This window comes from Hemicordylus capensis, chromosome 1 (genome assembly GCF_027244095.1).
Source record: "Hemicordylus capensis ecotype Gifberg chromosome 1, rHemCap1.1.pri, whole genome shotgun sequence".
In the NCBI taxonomy this organism is placed as follows: Eukaryota; Metazoa; Chordata; class Lepidosauria; order Squamata; family Cordylidae; genus Hemicordylus; species Hemicordylus capensis.
Window position 1 is genome coordinate 407,076,097 of NC_069657.1, and position 22,101 is coordinate 407,098,197.

Here is a 22,101-nt window from a genome sequence, read left to right on the forward strand (position 1 = left end):
AGGTACGACCTGCAAGTTCCACTTTAGATATGCTGCAGCAGAAGACTGTGAATCCCTTTCTGTTCCTTCTCTGTATAGTTTTTGGACTGGTTCTCACTGGGTGGCCTCGGAAAGACGCTGGCCCTCAGCGTACCCTACCTCATAGGATTATGGAGGTGACACGTGAAATAGGAATGGCAAAGCTCTTTTATATAAGTGGAAGGGATTCTAAAATCATTACAATACAGTTGAAATGATCCTTTTGGTGGTATTAGACACACTCCAGATCATCCTTTGTTCTGTCATTAATTGTGCTAATGCTTTCATCTTCTTCCTTGCTTTAGGCTCCATGCTGGCAAGCAAGGCCTCTGCTTCTTTGTTCCCTGCTGCCCAGCTTGGCATCAGCCCTCACTATAGCCCTGCAGCCAGTAATCCAATGGGGACTTGGGCAATTTGCCTGCAGTATCATACACAACAGCTTTTCCTAGCCTGGATGACTGCCAGTCAATGAGTCTTTTGAAGCTTCCGTTCTTGTTGATCATTTAAAAAAAAAAAAAAAACCAGCACCAGGCTGTTCCTAGAACTTCCTAAAGCATCCCAAAGTGAAAATAAAGAAGAGCACTTGGTCTTTTGCAGTCGACAAAAGACTTCTTGTGGTGCATTTTGCAGGCAAAGGGTATTCTGAGCAAAGGTCTGTCCATTAGGCCTGTGCTCCAGCATAGCCAAATCCAAATAAGTTGCAGCTCCCTCTCAGGACTGGGAGGAGGTGGCCGCTGCAAGTGTGGCCAACGATTGTTTGACGGGGCCCAACGACCATGTGATGGGAAGCTGAGCCCTGGTGTGGCATGGCAAATCTCCATGGGGAATGCTGAGAGGAGTAGTCAAGTGCTTTGGTCATGAGGGAAGGGCTTGCTCTCAGCCTTCCCTAGGCATAAAACCCCACATTGCTGGGTGGTAGGGGGCTTGGCTTTTTGTAAAGGAGTCCTCACCCTGGAACTAGTCAATGGTGTCTGGAGGTGGCCACTTCTCCTGGTAAAAGGTGAGGATGGAAAAGGTGTGCAATTTTCCTACTTTGCACAGTAAACAGAGGAAGCACTAGGCACTTGTCCTCCCTCTCCCCTCTTCTTGTCTGTACGCCCTTAGAGCCCCCACAGTGGACACAGGCAATTGTCTGTCCTACTTAGGGAAGGCAGGGATAAATAAAATAAATTGAGAAATTGCCCTCACTTGATCTTCATATTAAGCGTGTAGACAGAATGTTTCTCACCAGTCATTTTGGCTGGGGATAGTAGACAGAACATATTGCAGCATGCCGACTTGTTTTATAACTTCCCCCTGAGATTCAGGCCAAAGTTTGTCACTTTAAGTAACCTTAAGTGGTGCAGCAGGGAAATGCTTGACTCACAAACAGAAGTTTGCCAGTTCAAATCCCTGCTGGTACTATATCGGGCAGCAGTGATATAGGAAGATGCTGAAAGGCATCATCTTATACTGCATGGGAGGAGGCAATAGTAAACTCCTCCTGTATTTTACCAAAGAAAACCACAGGGCTCTGTGGGTGCCAGGAGTCGAAATCGACTTGACAGCACACTTTACTTTACTTAAGTAGTATATTACTTCGCATTCATTCTCAAACATTGCAGATGCCCTGGCACCAATGTCATGGGTACCCCAGTCCTCTTACAGAACTTGTCTGTTTTGCACTGGATTGCCTCCATTTGCTTTTCAACAGAGCCTGTCCTACTGGAGGACATTAATTGTCATGACACACTGAGACAGTGCCTGCCATGGATGCTATGCACCGAGTCATGCTGCACAAACCACAAGAGCCTTATTGACTGCCGCCTACAAACTGTACAGAAGCTAGATTAGGGGAAAAAACCCAAACCCCTGCTAGATACATCCATGTAGTAGAGCCATTGCTTGGGACAGAAAGTAGAAACATCATGTATGTATTCTGTAGTGTATTTGGCATGGTTGCCTGGTTTTTGCCTCTGTACTGGAAAGTAACCTAGTTAGAACATCTGCTAACCGAGCAAAGAGGCACCTTTTAAAGGTGGCGATTCTCATTATTTAGCAGGGGGAGGGCTACTGGCCCTACTGATCCCCAGCGCAGCATCCCTCCAGTGGCTGTTTCTGGTGTCTATCTTATGTTTCCTTTTTAGATTGTGAGCCCTTTGGGGACAGGGAGCCTCTCTCTCTCTCTCTCCACTTTGGGAACTTTTGTGGAAAAGCAGAATATAAATATTATTCTTATTAGTATTCATATTTGTAATTTTACCCCTCATTCCTTCCCTTCTCTGGAATCCCAATTGGTGTCATAAAGCCCAGATGCCAGGAAGGGAGCAATACACAATTGACAGGCTTCCCCTTATCAATCAAGGCCGGGAATATCAATCCAAAGCAGGGAATAGAGGCAAAGGCCGGTAGAATAACAAGAAGCCTTGCTTTCTAAACCTTGCGTGCAGAACAAGATGCCCCAGCCAGGGTGAAAAGGTAAAGACTGAGAAAACGTCTTCTTCTTCTGAGACAGATCCCTGAGATGACACCAAAGACCTTACAGGGTATAAGAATTGGAGATCCAGTCCAGAAAAAGGACAAAGGCTGACCCCAAAGAGGTCTTTCCTCCTCAACCAGTTGCTAACCACCTCTCTCACCCCTATTTCTACGTACTTTAATCTCGTCACACTTCAGCTACACCCTGGGAAAGCAAAAGAGTTTTATTTTATTTATTTAACAAATTTTTATACCACCTAAAACTTACATCTCTGGGCGGTTTACAACAGAGTTGGCCATCTGTTTGCTTTCTTGCTCCATTTGGTAACTATAACCCCCTTTCCACTCTCCCCTTCTCCCTTCCTTCAGCTTAGCATTTGGTCTGTAAGTTAGGTAGCTCTATTCCCTGTGCTTACCAGTAGACCCAGGCTTGCTGTACTTGCTTTCATCTGATTCTAAGAAAATTACAAAAGTAATTAACTTAATAATTAAATTGTCTAATTAAATTAGACAAATCCATGGAGGACAGGTCTATCAATGGCTACTAGCCTGAGAGCTATAGGCTACCTCCAGACTCAGAGGCAAGATGCCTCTCAATACCAGTTGCAGGGGAGCAGCAGCAGGAAAGAGGGCATGCCCTAACCTCTTGCCTGTGGGCTTCTCAGAGGCATCTGGTGGGCCACTGTGTGAAACAGGTTGCTGGACTAGATAGGCCTTGGGCCTGATTCAGCAATGCTGTTATTACATTCTTACATTCTTGGCCTGGTTCCTTGTTTCCCTCTTCACACACCTCTAGGCCAGAATCCCAGAGTTGGGCATACTACCCCCATAGCAATTAAGGCTTACAAGCCCCCGTGATAGTTGGGTGTTAAAAACCCTGTGGCTCCTGAAATTGGATATACCATCCCTGAGGCAGCTGGGTTTATAAGCCCCTGTGGCTGTGAGGTGTAGAATTTCTGTGACTTTTGAGCTGGGAATAGTCCTCATGGTTCATAACACCAGTTTGGCTCAGTCCTTCCCTTCTACTCTTGACCTTCTATTATTTAGTGATATTTGTGCAGGCTGCTTTTTCTCCCTTCGAACATTTCTGGAGAGAGGTAGAGCCTCACTGGATTTGAGAACAGTAAAATATATACAGCCACCTAATGGAGCAGTGGGGAAGCAACCTGCCTGGAGATCAGGAGGCTGTTGGTTTGAATCCCTGCTGCTGTGTTTCCTAGATTATAGGCATCTCCTGTATTGGGCAGCAGCGATATAGGAAGGTGCTGAATGGCATCATCTCATACTGCACGGGAGAAGGCAATGGTAAACCCCTCCTGTATTCTACCAAGCAAACCACATGGATCTGTGGTCACCAGAAGCTGACACTGACTCGATGGCACAACCTTTCCTTTCCTAAAATATATATATGAAAGGCAGCTTGGGATATTTATTTTGATGCCTCAGTGGTTAGTCATTTGGCATCTGGAAGGATTTAAATCCACACTCCATTCATCTTGCCTTTTCTCTGGGGTAGCAGAATCTGTCAGAACTAGGGTGGATTGGTGCGACAACAATGTTTTATTGAGGGAAGGTTGCATTTCGTACTTGAGCCCTGACTGATTGCCACATTTGCAGCTGGAGGAAATTATACTAACATTTATTTCTATAGTATCTCACTTCCCCTCTAAGGAAAAGAATGATGCACACGGTGTTTCCAGGTGGTCCCCCAGGTGTGTGCCTTCAGATAAGGAGATATTATATCTTCAGATAAGGAGATATTATATCTGAATATCTTCAGAGTAGGAGATATAAGCTGAGGCACTTGATAATATGGGACATTTCCTGTTAATCTTTCTCATTAGGTGACCCTATGGTGGCAGTTAGGGGTTGCCTTTGCCCATAGTGCTGGTGTGGCCTCACTCGCCTGAGCACCCAGAACTATGTGTATATCTGCAGTGACTGGGGTACACTGCACCTTGCTTACCCCAGGGTTTTTTTACGGCATCCTCAGTCTATCTACTACGCCTGTGCAAAGATTAGGCCACCTCACTCCTGGTCCCACAAGTGCTTATAGAGTGGTCCTCTGCATAGCACTGAGGAAGGTCATTAAAGGGATGAGGAGTTTCAGGAAGCCCCAGTAACATTTTGGGAGCCACATGAAGACTTCAGAGAAGAAGTCCTTTCCCCATAGAGCTCTATGGGGAAAGTGGTACATGGGAAGGACATTTCTCTGTAGTCCTTCCTCAGCTTCCCATGTGGTGTTGCACAGAGGACAACACTACACAGAAACAGCCACTTCCTTGCAGGACCAGGGGCAAGGCGCAAATGATTCAGCTTCAACACTTTGAAGTTGAATCTTTGCAAAGCCTTACTCTCTACATCATACCCAAGTTGGCTTACCAAAAAATAAAAAATAAAATTAACAACAAAAGAATAAAATTAACACTCTAGCACAACAATTATCCATCAAATCCAGAAATAACACATTTATTGTAAGATTAAAACTAGCATATCAGAGCCAGCTTTTAGAAAAACTGGCAACAGGGACAGTTTAAAGGAAGGCTTGTTGAAAAAAGTAGAACTTTATCTCCTTCCTGCAAGTTAAGAAATGAGACTGATGGGTCTTTTTTGAGAGAGAGAAAGTCAACAGCGTTGGCACCACAAGAGAATGGTCTTGCCTCAAGCAGCATTTGAGCAGACCTCCTGTACTTTTTATAGGAGGGGACATACTCCAGTGGTACAGTATAATCTTTGAAGGTTTAAGGTCCTGGTTCTATCCCGGGCATCTCCAAGGATATTGAGGAGCAGAGGGCCTGAGACCCTGGAGAGCCATTTCCTGTTCTGGCAAAGATGCAGACAGTGTGGGAAGATCCAATGACCTAGATCCTGGGCAACTTGGTATCACCAGGAATCCCTACATCAGGGGAACTGGGAGATACTGCTCCAGGACTTCCATCATGGCCGAAGAACACTGCACTGCCTTCATCCTCAGAGAAGTCCTCGGGGGACCTGCCAGTCCAAATAGAAGTCCCCTAGTGCCACCAGAGTCAGCACTTAACAGAATCAGGAAAGGCCCTGTTAAATTTCAGAGCCTTCTCAGGGAAAGGGAGGGGTCAATCCACTTTACTTGGGTAGAGTAGCAGCCATATAAACCAGAAGCCAGTTCCAAGCACTTGCTGGAGCAACATCTCTCTTCCTCTGTTATTGTCTTTTTGTTCTTCTACTTGTAGCTATTTTGAGGTCCTGATCCCCTTTACTGCAGTTCCCCCAGGCTGAGAGCTGTCGAAGATCTGTGGCCCTTCCAAACCCCTTACCTCCAGGACCTTACCACAGCAAAAGCCAGGCTACTGACTTTTGCCTGGAAGAGGATACTTTCCAAATGCTCAAGCACTGTTCCTAACAATAAGTTACCAGGAATTTAAAAGGGCAGTGTCCTGTCTTGGATCCTGGCACTCCAGTAACAATAACAATAATAACAAATATTTATATACCGCTTTTCAACAAAAGTGTCCAAAGCAGTTTACATACAACTGCATTCCAACATCATGTGAGCGGTACTCTGTCTTCTGTACCAGAGTTTACAGGTAATTGGAGATATTATTTCTTATTTGGAGAGTCTGAAATTCTACCTCAAAGAAGTCATCAGCTGTCAAATCTTCTTGCAGATGGGACCTCATACTAGCTTGTAGTATGTGGGATTCCTGAGGCAGAGTCTTGCTGACCCACTTCTCCTGCATCACTACCCCCAGCTTCCAGAGTCTGGGAGATGACACTGCTAATCAGAGTAGACAATGCTGGCCTTGATGGACCACTGGTCTTCATCAGTATGACAGGGTACATATTCATTCATATGGAGCAGGGTCTCCTCTCCAAATCTGCAGCTATGTAGTGGCCTCTATGGGGGAGGAGTGCCTGTTGTTTAGGAGTTACTTGGTGATCTGTAGTCTTTCATAGGTGTATGATCCCTATGCCTGGGCATTTCTGTAGCTTTAGGGAATATCTGTGGTTTTGCAAGGATCTCATGTAATGAGTGAGCTTCATTACCTTATGTTGCCGCATAATTATGAAGGACAATTAGCTATGAAGCTCTCTTGGTTTTCATGGAGATTATGTTTTCAAGGACAACCTCTGAGTTCCTCTGGATGAGCCATGGAGAGGTCTGGGCACATGGCCATTTTTTCATTTGCTAGTTCACTCTTGGCTAAGCTTTCCTACAGGGGATTGAGGAGATGCCTAATTTTCACTGCAGGCTTTCTAAAAGTAGCATTTAATCCCTATGTGTGTCTCGAATCTACAAAGTACTGATTGTAAAGCTTCTTCCTGTAAAAAAAAGAGAGAATTCGACACAGAGCACCTCTCCACTCTATGTGTGCAATTGTACAAATTGAACTGGCATGTGTCTGTGTGTACATGAGTCCACTTAAAAAAGAACACCCTAATAATAACTGAACAGCTTCAAGTGCTATGCGGGAATTTATTTTTGTTTAGTTTACAGCAACCTGCAATAAACTGTTCTTAAACCAAAATTGGAATGACTTGCATCAATTTATCCTTCCTGTTTTATGCTGTATCTTTGTGATTTTCTTTTAATGGTGTGAACTGCTTTGGGGGCCAATTCTGGCTGAAAACCAGAGTATAATAAATAAAAATAATAACTTAGACACATTGGTTTCCACATCAGAGATGATAATAGTTGTGGGTTGTAGTTATGGGAAGGATTTGAGGGAGGACTAGGCCTCACTTATTTATTCTATTTTATTTTATTTTATTTTATTTATACCCTGCCCCTCCAGTGCACTACTGCTTGGGGCGGCTCCCAACAATAAGACAGACACAAGATACAATAAAAGTAGTAAAATAAAATAAAAGTAGTAAAAAAAATAAATTAAACAAAAAAGTTGTCAGATTAAAAACCACAATCATTATTAGGTTCAAATGAAAGGTTATTTTAAAAGCTAAAAACTGAAAATTATAAAAAGCTAAAGAACCTACCAGTTATAACAAAAAAAAAAAGGAGCATTAAAATGCCTCCTTAAAAAGGTGCATTTTAAGATTTTTTAAAAAAATACTCAGGGAGGGAGCATGGCGAAGCTCTTCAGGGAGGGCGTTTCAAAGCCGTGCCACAACCGAAAAGGCCCTGTCTCTAGTCCCCGCCAACTGGATCTCTGTTAGTGGCGGGGTCATGAGCAGGGCCTGAGATGATGAACGGAGGACCCTGGCAGATTCATATGGGTGAATGAGGTCCGACAGGTACCCCGGCCCCAAGCTGTGTAGGGCTTTAAAGGTCAATACCAGGACCTTGAATCTAGCCTGGAAGTGGACTGATAGCCAATGAAACTGATGCAGGATGGGTGTAATACTCGTGAAGCGACCTGTACGCATGAGCATACTTGTGGAAGCATTCTGAACCAGCTGAAGCGTCATGCCCCTGTCTTCAGACAGTGAAGGGTAGGAGGATGCTGTCAGTCCTCCAGCCAATACAGGGGTTTCTGAAGGGTAGAGTCCGGCTGTTGGTCCACAAGAAACAGCTGAAGCAGGACCGGTTGCAGTTCCAGGACAAGCAGTGCAGTCAGAGGCAGCAGAGACGGGGAGTGGAGAGCAGGACCCTGAGTTAAACAGGGAGCCCCCTCTGACTCCACTAAAAAGGAAAGTTACAAGATGCCAATACCAGCTGGAGATTATCAGAAGGAGCAGTCGTCTCCTTAATAGGGCTGATAGATCCTGAATCGGTGCCAGCTGAGAGCCATCAAGCCTGGCTATAAAATCAAGTCTGCAGCTTGCAGCCAGCCACTGGGAAACAACACATGTCATTGTGAAACATCTACCAGCCCCCAGCCTGAGCCGAGGAGTTTCCAGACGTGTGTTTTGGCCTCTGCAACCCAGATTGGCTTCCTGCCTTGAACCCTGTTTCCCTGCCATTCCCTGCTTTGCACGTTGCCAGCTAGACTCCATGCTGGATGGACCAGCTGCTGACATGAAGTTTTCGAACAGCCTTCAAGAGCAGCCCCACGTAGAGCACATTGTTTTGTTCTTTGTTTTGTCCCAAGAGTGCCCTGAGTAAGCAGCTGGCTGAGAAGCTGCTGGGGAAATGGGAAGGCCACAGCTGGGAGACTGGAAACAGTTGGAAGATCCCTGCCTATGAGTAGGACCAGTTCAGTTAGACGCATGAGGAAAGTTATTTTCCTTCACTGTATTGCTTGAATCTGAGTTGCCAGGTCAATGAAAACTCTCTTACAATCTGCTTTATGAAGAGACAATTGTTCTTATTGTAAATTATTGTTTATTATTGTTTTTCTTTTAATTGAATAATAAACCCCTTGCTGTTGAAGTGTGCTACTCTTCAATTTGGGTCTGCCTTAGTCACACACTAGAGGCTCAGCCCGTCTAGGGAGGATTTTGCCACTTTGACCTCCCCAGGAATCTTATATGGAGAGAGTGGTTTGTCCCACATTAAAATAAAGTGGATGGTGGCAGACTACTGTGAATCCCTTGGAGTCAAGGATTCACCCCAGTTAACTCCCCCCTCCCTCTGGCTCTGGTAGGAGCTATGACATGGGTCAATAGTATTAAAGAAAGTACTTGTACAAACACAGAAAGAACTATAGGCATTTGAACCCACTGAGATAATATCCAGAGAGGGAGACATGTTAAACCAGTCATCTTCACTATTTTTCAAGGAGGGTCCACTTTGGCCTAAAACCCCACCTAAAAAACCCCCAAGCTGAGAGCCATCTCCCACTGCATCACACTGCACTTTTCTAAGTGCTAGGAGGGTCCTTTAAGAGATATGGCGCCTTCTCTTAAGAGCTCTAGGAGGAAAGCACTGGGAAGGGCTGCACTTCCTAGTACTCTATGCATGCCTTTCAAGATGGTGCAGAGGCTCAAGATGGCTCAGTTGCCATTAAAGGTGTCCCCTGGTGCTGGGTAAGGTGCAGCACTGCACGGTGATAATGGTTGCCTCTGCTTTCCCAGGAGCTTTCCCAGATAGTAGGCTTCACCATACATTTTCTGCAAGGCTTTACTGCAAGTTCAAAGTTGCCTCAAAAAAACGACGTAAAAAGTGGAATCCCCCCACCCCCGCTATAAATCAGGCTACACTCTAACACAGAGAGAAAAACACAAATTGTGCGTGAAGTGCTCCCTGATAGCTCACAGGGACTTTGGGGTAAATTTGGCCGATATGTAAATGCACACCTCCAATCTGGAGGAGATGCAAACTAAAAGCTGGGCATGAAAAACTTCCAGGTGGATTGTGCAGAGTATTCAGCTTTGGCTGAACAGGCCCAATAAACAATTAGTCACACTTAGGGTTGATGGGGGCCGCCACTTGCTCCTGGGTCTTACAATGAAGAATATTGTGTTAAACCAAGAACAAAATACACCCTGGAGTAACAAAGGCCCTGTTCCCATTCACCATGAAGTGAAAGGAGCTGATAAACCAAGAGAACCAGAAAACGTTAGGAAGGCTGAAGTGGACTAGCTCTACTCAGATTTTCAGAGCACGTCTAGGTGGCTCCGATTTTGGTTGATGCTTCTGAATGATACTAGTCCAGACATATAGATTATTTCTATTGATATAAACTGGCACTGAGATCCACTGACAGCAGTGTAACAATGTTGACTTATAGCAAGCACAATATAATCAATAGCAAGAGCTATAGTGCGCTACAATGACTGCTGAGTCCTTTATCCTTGAGTATGCAGGTTCCGGACCAGGAATGGAAAAGAACTCTGCTCAGCTTTCTCCTTGTTATATTTCACCTTTGCAATCAACCTGACTGAAGAAGGATTTGAAAGTCAACTTTAAGCATGTTTGCTTGAAAGTCCCTTTGAGTTCAATAGGGCTTGATTCCTATTAGGTAGGGATGTGCACAAAACCGGTTTGCCCAGTTCGGTTCGAAATTGAACCAGTTTCGAACCAGGAGGGGGTGGTTCAGTTTTGGTTTTGCTCGAATCTCCCCCTGGTTTGGTTCTAATTCAAACTGGTTCGAACCGGTTCAGAAACCCAAAAATTGGTAGGATGGTAGCTGGCACCCAGGGGTACCTGCCACCCAAACCCCAAAGCAATCGGACACTCGTACGATATTTTATGAATTTTTGAAAATTATTTCATTTTTTTTCTCATAGGATATAATTCCTCATAAGATATAATTTCTCATAGGATATAATTCCATTATTCCTTATTGTGGAGCACCCATGGGTGCCAACAACAATGCAAACCCCAAAGCAATCAGACACCCCTATGATTTTTTTATGAATATTTGAAATATTTTAAGTTATTTTTCTCATAGGGTATAATAGGACCCGAACCAGCCCATATCCCCTATTGTGGAGCACCAAAGGACACAAAAATGGGGTAGGTGGTAGACAACCAGGGGTTCCTACTATCCACAAAGTTCCAAGACAATCGGACACTCCTCTGATTATTGGTGAATTTTAAAATTATTTTGGACTTCCTCATAGAGAATAATGAGGATTGCAGCAAATTTATAGCTTCACGTCGGGGAGAAAGGGGTGTCCTAGAGAGGAGTGTGGTGGGTGATAGTTCCCAAGGTGGGCAAGGAAGCTATCAGAATTATTTGAAAGGAATTGGGCAAAAGGGGCAAATTGGGCAAAATTGGGCAAAAAAAAATGGGCAAAAAATTGGGCAAAAAAAATTGGGCAAAAAACCCCTTAAAGTCGTGTAAAAAAATCACTTTAAAATCAGCCCTTTGCCCAATTCCTTTCAAATAATTCTGATAGCTTCCTTGCCCACCCTAGGAACTACCACCCACCACACTCCGCTCTACAACACCCCTTTTCCCCCGACATGAAGCTATACATTTGCTGCAATCCTAATTATTCCCTATGAGGAATTCAAAAATACTTTAACAATTCACCAATAATCAGAGGAGTGTCCAATTGCCTTGGGGTTTTGTGGGTGGTAGGCACCCCTGTCTGTCTACCACCCACCCCACTTTTGTGCCCCTTGGTGCTCCACAATAGGGGATATGGGCTGGTTCGGGTCCCATTATACTCTATGAGAAAAATAATTGAAAATATTTCAAATATTCATAAAAATCATAGTACTGTCCGATTGCTTCGGGGTTTGGGTGGTTGTTGGCACCCATGGGTGCTCCACAATAAGGTATAATCGCCTGGTTTGAGTCCCATTATACCCTATGAGGGGAAAAATAATTTTCAAAAATTCATTAAAAATCATACGACTGTCTGATTGCTTTGAGGTTTGGGTGGCAGGTACCCCTGAGTGCCAGCTACCATCCTACCAATTTTTGGATGTCCAAACTGGTTCGAACTGGTTCAAACAGGTTCAAATCGAACAACCCCCTCGTTCGGTTCGAATTCGAACCTGCAGCTCGAACCTGATGGCTGGTTTGGTTCGAATTCGAACCTTCGAACCACCCTGGTTTTAATTCGAACCGGTTCGCACATCCCTACTATTAGGCATGCTGCTTCATTGCATGCTGCTTCACAAGACATATGCAAAGTTGACATTTCCAGAGCTGGCTTCCTTTCTCTTTGTGAGATATTATTCCCTGCACCATCTCCTTCATGTCTTTTTGCCACTTCGTTTCTTATTGTCATTCCAGTAGCACATGGGGATACAAGGATGTTACCAACTCCTTCTCCTGTTTTGAATCCCTTTCTATATTCTTCTGTCGGTCTTTAATAAGTGCAATACGCAAAATTTTACAGATAGTCTCACCTGACAAGTGGTTTCCCACAACATAGCACTATGATTTCCTGGCCTTCAGGATCACAAGAGATTGTAGCAATAGCAATATAGCAATAGCACTTACATTTATATACTGCTTTATAGCCGGAGCTCTCTAAGCGGTTTACAATGATTTAGCATATTGCCCCCAACATTCTGGGTACTCATTTTACCGACCTCGGAAGGATGGAAGGCTGAGACAACCAAGGATGGAAGGCTATTCTCACAGCAGTCTAACCCAGACTTGGGTTAGGCTGCTCATGCGCAGCGCTGGCATCAAGGCCAATCCTAGTACTGCTGCTAACCTAACCCTACTTTTAACCCTGGCCCTTAGCCCTTAGCCAGGGTTAAGGGCACAAGCATGCCCTTAACCCCAGTTCTGGGGTTGTGTGTATACTAAGGAAAATAAGTCCCAGCCTCCAACTATCTGTGCTACATGGAGCAGCAGGGATCTTGTTGGCATGCAGCGGTGGACTGAAGATCCAACAACGCCGAAGATGCAACAATCACTTGGGGGGGAAGGTAGGTGAAGCCCTGCCTCCCCCCCACCCCACCACTAGTATGGTTGTGTGCACAACCTTTGTGTCTAAGATACTGAGGCTATTCTCACGATCGACTAAAATCGGGCTAGGGGAGCCTAGCCCGATTTTAGCAAACCATGAGAACCACTGGGCTCGCAGGTGAGCCCGGTTGCCTCAAAGCGAGTAACCCGCTTCTGCAGCCCTCCCCTTAGCCCAGGTTAGCGGAGCAAGCGCTCAGCTAACTGGAGTTTCTGGATCATGTGTTGCTGCAGCGCAGCTCTGCGCTGCAGCAACTCATGAGGAGACCCCCAACCGGGAGGTTAAAAAGCAGCCTCCTGGCTCAGGGGTCTCTCCAGCATGCTCTGTGCACTCACACAGAGCATGTTGGAACTTCCAGGGGCCGTGCTACATGACAGAGCTGGCAGTTGTGTGGGTGGCCGATCCAGCCACCCAAGGCTGCAGCCTGCTCGTGTGCCAGGCCCTCTCGAGGTGGGTCTCACTGATCGTGAGACCCGCCTCACTGTCTTAATACTTCTAAAACTTAGGAGTTGGGCTGCAGCCAGTTTCAGTGTGTGAAGTGGGAGGCATAAGACTAGACTATGGGAGGCAGGCAAGCAGACCAGAGAATCAGGCACCATTTTACCTGGTTTCTATAGCCAGTGATCCACAGATTCGGGCTCATCTCACTAGCCAGTCATCATGTGTGGTCACCACCAATACCTCTCTTCCCTCAGACACTTTTGTGGCATACAAGCAGTGGTCTTAGGAGAAAAGCAGGTCTTCTGTCATTTGCTTTGGAATGCGAGATGGTAAGAAACCGTGGGAGCCCTCTCCTACTGCTCAGAGAGGATTCCTATTGTTCCTTGCCCTCTCAAAAAGGGCAGTGGAAATGAGACCTCTGCTGTGGAACTCTGTGTGGTGCTGGGTGTCCTGCTTGCCAGATGGCTAGGGGCATTTGCCGCTGACAAGCTAGCAAGTGGATTTGTATATGCCTGTCTAGAGATCGGGAGAAGCCAATGAGCTGCTTGGGTAGACTTGGGTAGACAAGCTGCTTGGGTGAACCCTGAGGCTTTAACAGGCTTGGAGAAATTTGATTGTATAAGAAATGCTTTTCTACTTTTGTCCTGTACTAATGGGAACCAGCCCCTGAGGAAGCTTTGGGCGAAACAGCTCCTTATCCTGGGGTGGCTGTCGTGGTTTTTCCCTGGTGTGCTTTGTCTTCCATCACCAATTTTTATCAGTCAATACAGAGCATGTTGCTTGCTTTCCTCAAATGAAGGATTCATGCCTTGAACTACATGCATTCACAACATCTTACTGAGTACATCATTTCCTTCTTCTGGATTTGAGGACTCATTACCTGTACTGTTTGTACTCTTCAATTTCTCATTTTGAAGACATCTCGGACTCTGTTTGGACACCTGTATATACTGGTTTCTCATTCTTTCATTGCATTTTGAAATTCTACTTGGTATTATGCCATTGTATTTTTATATGTGTTATACAGATGTGTTTGATTATTTTCACATGTGTTGAGAGCTGGTTATTTATCTATTTATTATTCATTATTTTTCATTCATCATTTACTTTGGGTTTTTTTGTTCACGGATTTTGCATTTATCCCCCTCCTCCATTCTGTGGACCCCGGTTTTTTCCTTGGCTCCTAAAGTTAAGAGCATCCTGTGTTAATAGGCAATATCCTGGCATTTCCAATTTAGCAATTACAAAATTATCTAAAGAGTATTACTTTTGTGAACTTAGTTGACAACAACTGGAGCTGATCTCACATGACAAGGGATGAAGCAACGATAGTCCAAAAATGTAACCCTTCAAATTTTGTGACTGGTGCTTTAGAAATTCATGGTGCTACAGAAGGGAGTCTATAATTATGATTACATTAGAGATGCACATATTTCATCTCCCTGTTACCTTGTCACTTGTTCTCCTTAAGACTTTTTCGACTTCATGATAATTCTGAATGCTATTCATTGGTCTAAAAACAACTCTGAGGAGGAACATGCCCTTCCCAACACTGAAGACTCGCCAAGCTATCATAAAGCTGCAATTCTCTGCATACTAACCTAGGGATAAGCCTTACTAAGGCCTGTAGGACTTACTTCAGAGGAAATATGCATAGAACAGGGCTACAAAACTCATTCAATACCTCTCAGTTTTATCCGGTAAAAAGGTAAAAGGACTGAGGTTCATTTCACAAATGATCAGTTGAAAGAGATTATTCTAAATCTCTCTCTGTCTCTCTCTTTCACACACACATGCACCATCACACCTGTTTTTGAACTCACCCCAGACCCCATCTGCTTAAGTCTCTCTAGGTTAATTTGTCCTCTCCTTCGACTGATCTTTTTTCCCCTGCACTCAGCAAACGTTTGGCCTAATTAGATCTTACAAATCTCTAATCATCACATCCATAACAACTTGGATCCCATTTTGTGTGTGGTAAAGAATGAAAACGTGTTTCCATGGGCTCTACAAGTGCTACATATAAATGATGGAAATGAACATCCCAAAATTGCTGTGATATTAACAAACATTACTCTCTGCTTATTAGAAGTGAGCAGGAAAAGAAAGTATGGTGGTAATTGCTTGACTTCCTCAACAGCAATACATAAAGAGAAAGAGAAGCCAGCATCTCAGTTCCAGGCCAGGCTGCCTCTTGGTTCATTGGCTGACATCCGGACTAAATTACTTGATAGAAGTCCTACTGAAATTAAGTAGTACTGTTGAGTAACTCCCAACTTAGTCTGGATGTCAGCCATAGTCTCCTGTGGATTCCAATTCCACCTCAAGGTTATTCAAGAGTATGAACCTTTAGCTAACAGCTAAGAGTTCCAAGCACTTCCTGTACTCTGCAAGATCGAAAGCATGTCACTAACATGTCACTGAAATTGCCAGACTTTAGACAGTGAAGCAAGCTCTTCTCACGACTGGTGAGAAGAGCTTCCAGAGGGTCTGCATGGAGAGCAGGTTAACTTACCCCTCCCCACAGACGATTGCTGAGCCGTCCCTGGACGGCCAATTGGCCGCCCATACGATTTCCAGCTCTGTCATGGAACCGATTGGGGCAGTAGGGATCGGGAGCCACCCCGCGCCCGAAAGTCCCAGGATGCCTCGTGTGAGTGTGTGGGGCATCCTGGGGAGACCCCTGGGAACAGGAGGCTTGTTTCAGCCTCCCGGCGGGGGTTTCCTCATGTGTCGCTGTGGTACAGAGCCGTGCCAGCACACAACCAGAAAACCTGGGTTAGTGGAGCGCTCGCTTCACTATCCTGGGTTAAGGGGAGGGCTACTTTGGTGCGTTAGCCACCAGAGAACCACCGGGCTTGCCCACAAGCCTTGTGTTTTTCACAATGGGGGGAAATTGGGCTGGGCTCCATTTTCCTCCCATTGTGAGAATAGCTTCAGTGAAGATAAGTAGAGATATAGTTGAGACACAGACATTAATAACACACACGTTCAAATCCTGGCTGTCTCTTACCACAACTACACCTGTGCCCCACCCAGCCCAAAACAGCTTGTGATTTTCACATTTGGATTATTAAAAATGAATAATTTGTGAACAATCTGCATTTCTGCAATTCACTGATCTAGAAAGTGGTGGGATCATTTTGAATAATGAATGAGCTCAGTAACTGCATGATCTGTTCATAGAGGACTTACCAATATAAAAAGGCAGGGAAAAAGAGCTAAATAGCCACAAAATAAGGCTGTTTCATGAGCAGCCAAGGGCTAGGTTGCCCATGGGAACCGCCAGGAGCTGTGCAGTTCCCATCGGTGCCTTGGTGGCAAACCCGGCTAAGAAGCCGGGCTGTTAAATGAGGTTAAAGGAGCAGGCGTTCCCTTAACCCCACTTAACTGACCATATGTCAGCACCAGCTGCTTTTCAGCCAGTGCTGAAACACTGATGGGCACCCACCCATCACTTGGAAAATCCCACAATGCACCGTGCACTAATTTGGTGCACTGTGGGATTTCCCATTTTTGGGTTGACACTTTCCGATATCTGCAACTCCATGCTGCCTGTGGCAGCCACGGACTGCCTGGGTGCACCATTCACATGCCCAGCAACCCCATATGGATCATCTGCGAGCTTCTGCTGCCTTCCCCACTGCCCTCCCTCAAGCCCTCTCACTCAGTCAGAAAGGGCTCAATCAGTCACTGAATCTGGAAAAATGACTGTATCAGAATTCATGTAAAGTCATGCCTGACAAAATGACCAGTGGAGATTAAATAGAATTCTAGATAAGCAAGAGTACTCTTTGTGTAGCTGAAGAGGATGTGAGGAAGACTGGAACAGCTGTTGCATATCATGATGGACAAAACTGTCAAGAAATATAGGTCCATTATCTAGCCTTGACAGTGACGCCGAACACTGACTGTCTTCATGTGCACCCGCAACAGCACTAAAGTGACTTCTCCCTGTATTGCAATTCCACACCAACAATAAGCAAATGAAGCCACCATATGGATGAGGGCAATCACATGGTTCTTGCCTACTTAATCATTGTCTTTCCTTCCATCTGGACCATAGGGAAGTGCCCCTGTTGCTATGGGTGCATATCAAGGAGGCCTCATTTTTATATCACTTAGCATGTATAAAATGTTTTCTGTGTTTAAAGTGCTTCAGTTATACTATCAAGTAATCCTTACAGCAATCCTAAAAGGCAGGGGTCTTATCCCTATTATTCCTATATTGCAGATACGGAGTTGTAACTGAGAGGCAATCTCTTGTCTTTGATAAATACAACCTAATGAGCTTGCTTTTGAGACAAGATTTGGATCAGAACTTCAGAGCTCACATTCTTGGCTAATGCATCAGCTGCTACACAAAACACAAGGCAAAAAATGACCACAAATTGACCTGGTTCACATAATAATTCAAATCTAGACTTAATGTGGGTTACCGAGATTAGTTTGATTGTGTGAACCCATGTCTAAGTGATTTATGGCCCAAGATGAATCTGAGATTCTCACCTTGGCATGGGTTCACACAATCATGCTAATGTTGGTTATCTACAATAAACCTATACTCAAATGATTGTGTGAACCACACCAGAGTATATTAGTATAGGTTGACTCCTTAAGTCAGCTTCCCAACATGGCTGTTTTTTTGCCACATATTATGCCTGCAACCTTATCTGAAAAGCAAAACAGAGCAGTTATTCTATTTCCTCACAGTATGATAAGCATAAAGATACTATTTTTCACAAATCTCATCAGATGACTTACTTATGTCCTTGACTGGTAGATATGCATTGTCAAAATGCAACTGTCAGTTTTATTCATAGACAGTTTCAGTCCTTTTTCAAGTGACATTGGCTAGGAAGTAACATACTGGAAGCCATTTGACTCTCAACTGTATCACTATGGGAGTCAGTCTTACCTTCTTATTGTCCTTAGTAGTGTGGACCTGGCTTCATTATGAAAAGTGATGATGATGCTGGTTGCTGGCAGATCCGTACGATAGTGCAAGGTAGTGCATCTGAAAGAAGAGAGAAAGAGAAAAACAATGACTAAAGTTATTGAATCATATGACTGACATTTAATAGATTCTGTTCCTAATAGGAAGATATTAAGGCTATTCACACACGAGTGCAAAACCGAGCTAAGGGAGCCCAGCCCGGTTTTGCATGAACGTGTGAACCCCTGGGATTGGGCTGATCCCAGCAGCACCATGGCGGCAAACCCGCCTATGGAGCCTCCCTCTAAAACAAGATTAGGAAAGCGAGCCCTCTCCTAACACCATTTTTTAAATTGTCTGTCAGCTGCGGCTACCAGACTGTGGGGAACCCGGAGGGGAGGAGAGATCTCCATAATGCACTGTGCACTCATGCTATGCAGTAAGGTATTTCTGGGGGTGGGGTGACATGTCCCAGCACCCCAACCCCTGGAGCTACCAGCAGCAGTTGGTGCTCATCTGGGCGGGTGATCCACCCACCCAGGGAAGCCTGGAGGATCATCTGCAGGGAGGTAAGCTTTTCTGGGCTTCCTCCCCACAGACAGGGTAGCCCTTTATCACTAGTCATGAGAAAAGGCTCACTGGATAGCAAGTAAAAGTTGTCTGTGGCATTGTAAAATAAAACCATTTATCAGATGAGGTGTGTAATAGTATCTATTCTATTCAAGTCTTTATTAAGACTATGTTATCTGCACATAGGTCTAATGAACTGAAATAGGACTTAGTGGTTGACATCCAGACTAGTATTGTGCTGGTGCAACAGTGCTGACATCCAAACTAATGGTGTGTTGTTGAATGAGGTGGGGAGGGGAGGGGAGGGGCAATTTCCCCTGCCCTCTGAAGCCCACTGTGCCTCCCAAAAAGATGTCCCTGTGGGCTGTACAGCCCTCAGGGACATATCTCAAGGAGTCACTAGAGAGTCTGCTGCAGAGGGAAGAGCAAGTTGATAAAAACTATCACTCTTTCATTGTATGTGGGTAATGTTAGTCTGGATGTCAATAGGGATGTGCACAAACCAAAAATTGTGGTTCAGTTCAAATTCGGACTGAATTAGACTTCGTTCAAACCAACCATCCAGTCTGTTCAACTAAACCAGTTTGGAGGTTTGAGGGGCTATACTTGTAAAGGGGAATCCGGTGAAGATTCCCCTTTACAAGCAAAGGGAATCCTTGAAAAGTGCTCTAAAGGGTGGCTGCAGGGGGCAAGAGAGAAGTAGATTAAGGATCTTACCAGCCAGGAGGTGGCAGCTGGTGCTGCCGCTCACCCCGGCGCAGAACAAGTATTTGGCACTCCCTCTTCAGAAACCTCCCCATGCGGCGGTGGCATGGTTCCGGCCTCTGTGGAAGCACATCCACGGAAGTCAAAACCGCAATGCCGCTGCACAGGTGGGGTGCTGGAGAGGAAGCGCCACATACTTGGTTGAGCCAGGGGGATGGGCGGTGGTACTGGTGGCCACGGCCGGGCTGGTAAGATTATTCTATGTCTCATACCACCGTCCCAGCCGCCCTTAGAACACTTTTCAAGGATTTACGTACCCCTTTGCTTGTAAAGGGGAATCCTCACTGGATTTCCCTTTACAAGCATAGCCCCTCGATCCTGAACCGGTCCACCATGGACCGGGCTTGGTTTGGTTTGATAGCAGACTGGACCGCCTCTGGTCCAGTTCATGATCAAACTATCGAACCAGCCTGATTCAAGGCAAACCAGTTCATGATCTTCCTTATTTTGTTTTTATTCAGCTTTGGTGCAAGTCTTAGGTTGGTTGGATGGAGAAGTGGGGGAAAGGGAGAGCTGGATATCACCAGTATGTTGACAGCACCTCACTCCCAATCTGCACATGTTTTTTTCCCTGTGAAAAAAACATGTGCAGATGCAAGCTGAAGAGAGATAGGGCTATGAAGTACAATGCAAGCTGTACTTCAATGTACAATGCTAGCTGAAGAGAGATAGGGCTATGAAGTACCCTGCAAAACCCCAAGGAATATTCTACAGTCACAATAACTGAAGCATCTTGAGTCACTATCTTGCTAGGAAAGAACTAAAGGATCACAAACAGTGAGGACATATTTGGTTTTTATTATGGAAATTGTTTCAGTGTTCTAGAGCACTGCTCAGTTTGGATTTTCTTTTGAGGATAGGAATAGGAAGTTGGTGTGGGTAAGGTTAGGAATTATGAAACACTGCTGTAATGATTGGTTTCATTGGCTCTTTCATGGTATTGCATTGTGATTTTAATATTTGTAAGCTGCCATGAATCCACACATGAAAAACAGAGTATGTAAAATAAATAAACGAACACCAACGAACAGCACTTCAGCACTCAGCTTCTGTTTATTTATTTATTTTATTTTATTTATTGTTAAATGTGTATACCGCCCTTCATTAAAACAATCTCAAGGCGGTTCACACAGAAAAAATAAAACAAGATGATAAAAATTACACAATTAAAATATTAAGCTAGAATATGAAAACATAGATCTGACAAAAAACATTTAAAATACATGCACAATATAATAATACAAAATACAAAGCAGCAGCAGTAGAGACAATCATATAAAAGTCTGGGCAAAAAGTCAATATTTCACAAGCTTTCTAAAAACTATGATGGAGACAGAGGAGCTAATAGCCACTAGGAGAGCATTCTAGAGTCTGGAGGCAGAGACAGAGAAGGCCCTGTCCCGCATGCATGACAGCCAAGCCTCCCTCATTGTCGGCACCCGGAGCAGAGCCCCTCAGATGACCATGTCAAGCGGGCAGCAACCTTTGGGAGCAGGAGGTCCCTCAGGTATTCAGGGTCCAAACCATTGAGGGCTTGAATGGTCAAAATAGCACCTTGAATTGGACCCGAAAACAAATTGGCAGCCAGTACAGCTCTTTCAAAATGGATGTGATGTGATCCCAGCGGGCAGCTCCAGATAAAATCCTATCTGCCGCATTTTGCACTAGCTGCAGTTTCCAAATATTCTTCAAGGGGAGCACCACATAGAGTGCATTATAGTAATCCAGCCATGACGTGACTAAGCCGTGGGTAACTGTGGCCAGATCTGCCTTCTCAAGAAAGGGATGCAGCTGGCACACTAGTCAAAGCTGTGCAAAGACACCCCTGGCCACCGCCTCCACCTGAGCTTCCAAAAGCAGAGCTGGGTCCAGCAATACCCCTAAGCTGCGTACTTGCTCCTTCAAGGGGAGTGCAACCCCATCCAGAACCAGTAGAATCTCCTCATCCTGATTGGCTCTCCTACTGACCATCATTACCTCCGTCTTGTCCAGATTATTTGCCCTCATCCATCCTGTTACTGATCTCAGACACCTGGAATAATGTGAATTCTCTGTTTTGTTTCACTTCCCCTTCTTTCTCTTCATAGTACTTTTCCTTCTGTCACTGACTGGCACTGCCTTGCCTGTGACTCCAACCAACCTAATCAAATGCTTCTGTATCCAGGCGGCCAGTTTGGACAATACTTTGAGCCCTTTCTCATAAGCAGAGAAAGGGCTCAGACGGGGCGAGGGGAGTAAGCCTCAAAAAGCTTACCTCACCCACAGGCGAGCAGGTCCTGGATCGCCTGCCCAGTTGATCACTGGCTACTGCCGGTTGCTCCGAGGGTCAGGGTGTTGGGATGTGTTGCCCCACATTGCTCCGCGTCACCCCGCCCTCTGGAGCTCCAATAATGCACCGCGCAACTGTGCAGGGCATTATGGGGATCCCTCCTCCCCTTCCTGAGTCTGCTAGCCACGGCTGCTTGCAACCACGGCTGACAGACGAACAAAAAATCAAGGTTAAGGGAGCATCTTGTTTTAAAGGGAGGCGCTGTAGGTGGTTTTGCTTCCAAGGTGCCGCCGGGATTGGGCCCAATTCCAGCGGTTCACATGTGCGTGCAAAACTGGGATGGGCTCCCTTAGCCCAGTTTTTCATGTGCATGGGAATAGCCTCTTTG

At 45.1% G+C, this 22,101-nt stretch overlaps 1 protein-coding gene and 1 long non-coding RNA gene across 2 annotated transcripts in view; one reads left to right on the forward strand and one right to left on the reverse strand.

Annotated features, from left to right (window-relative positions):
- The window catches only part of GALNT14 (polypeptide N-acetylgalactosaminyltransferase 14), a 373,865-nt gene that overhangs the window by 122,281 nt on the left and 229,483 nt on the right, over nucleotides 1–22,101 (reverse strand). Inside the window, exon 3 of the mRNA XM_053306849.1 lies at nucleotides 18,092–18,190. Within this exon, the coding sequence (XP_053162824.1) occupies nucleotides 18,092–18,190 (99 nt within the window). The remainder of the gene's footprint in view (nucleotides 1–18,091; nucleotides 18,191–22,101) is intronic.
- The window catches only part of LOC128349815 (uncharacterized), a 57,896-nt gene that overhangs the window by 1,988 nt on the left and 33,807 nt on the right, over nucleotides 1–22,101 (forward strand). The window lies entirely within an intron of this gene.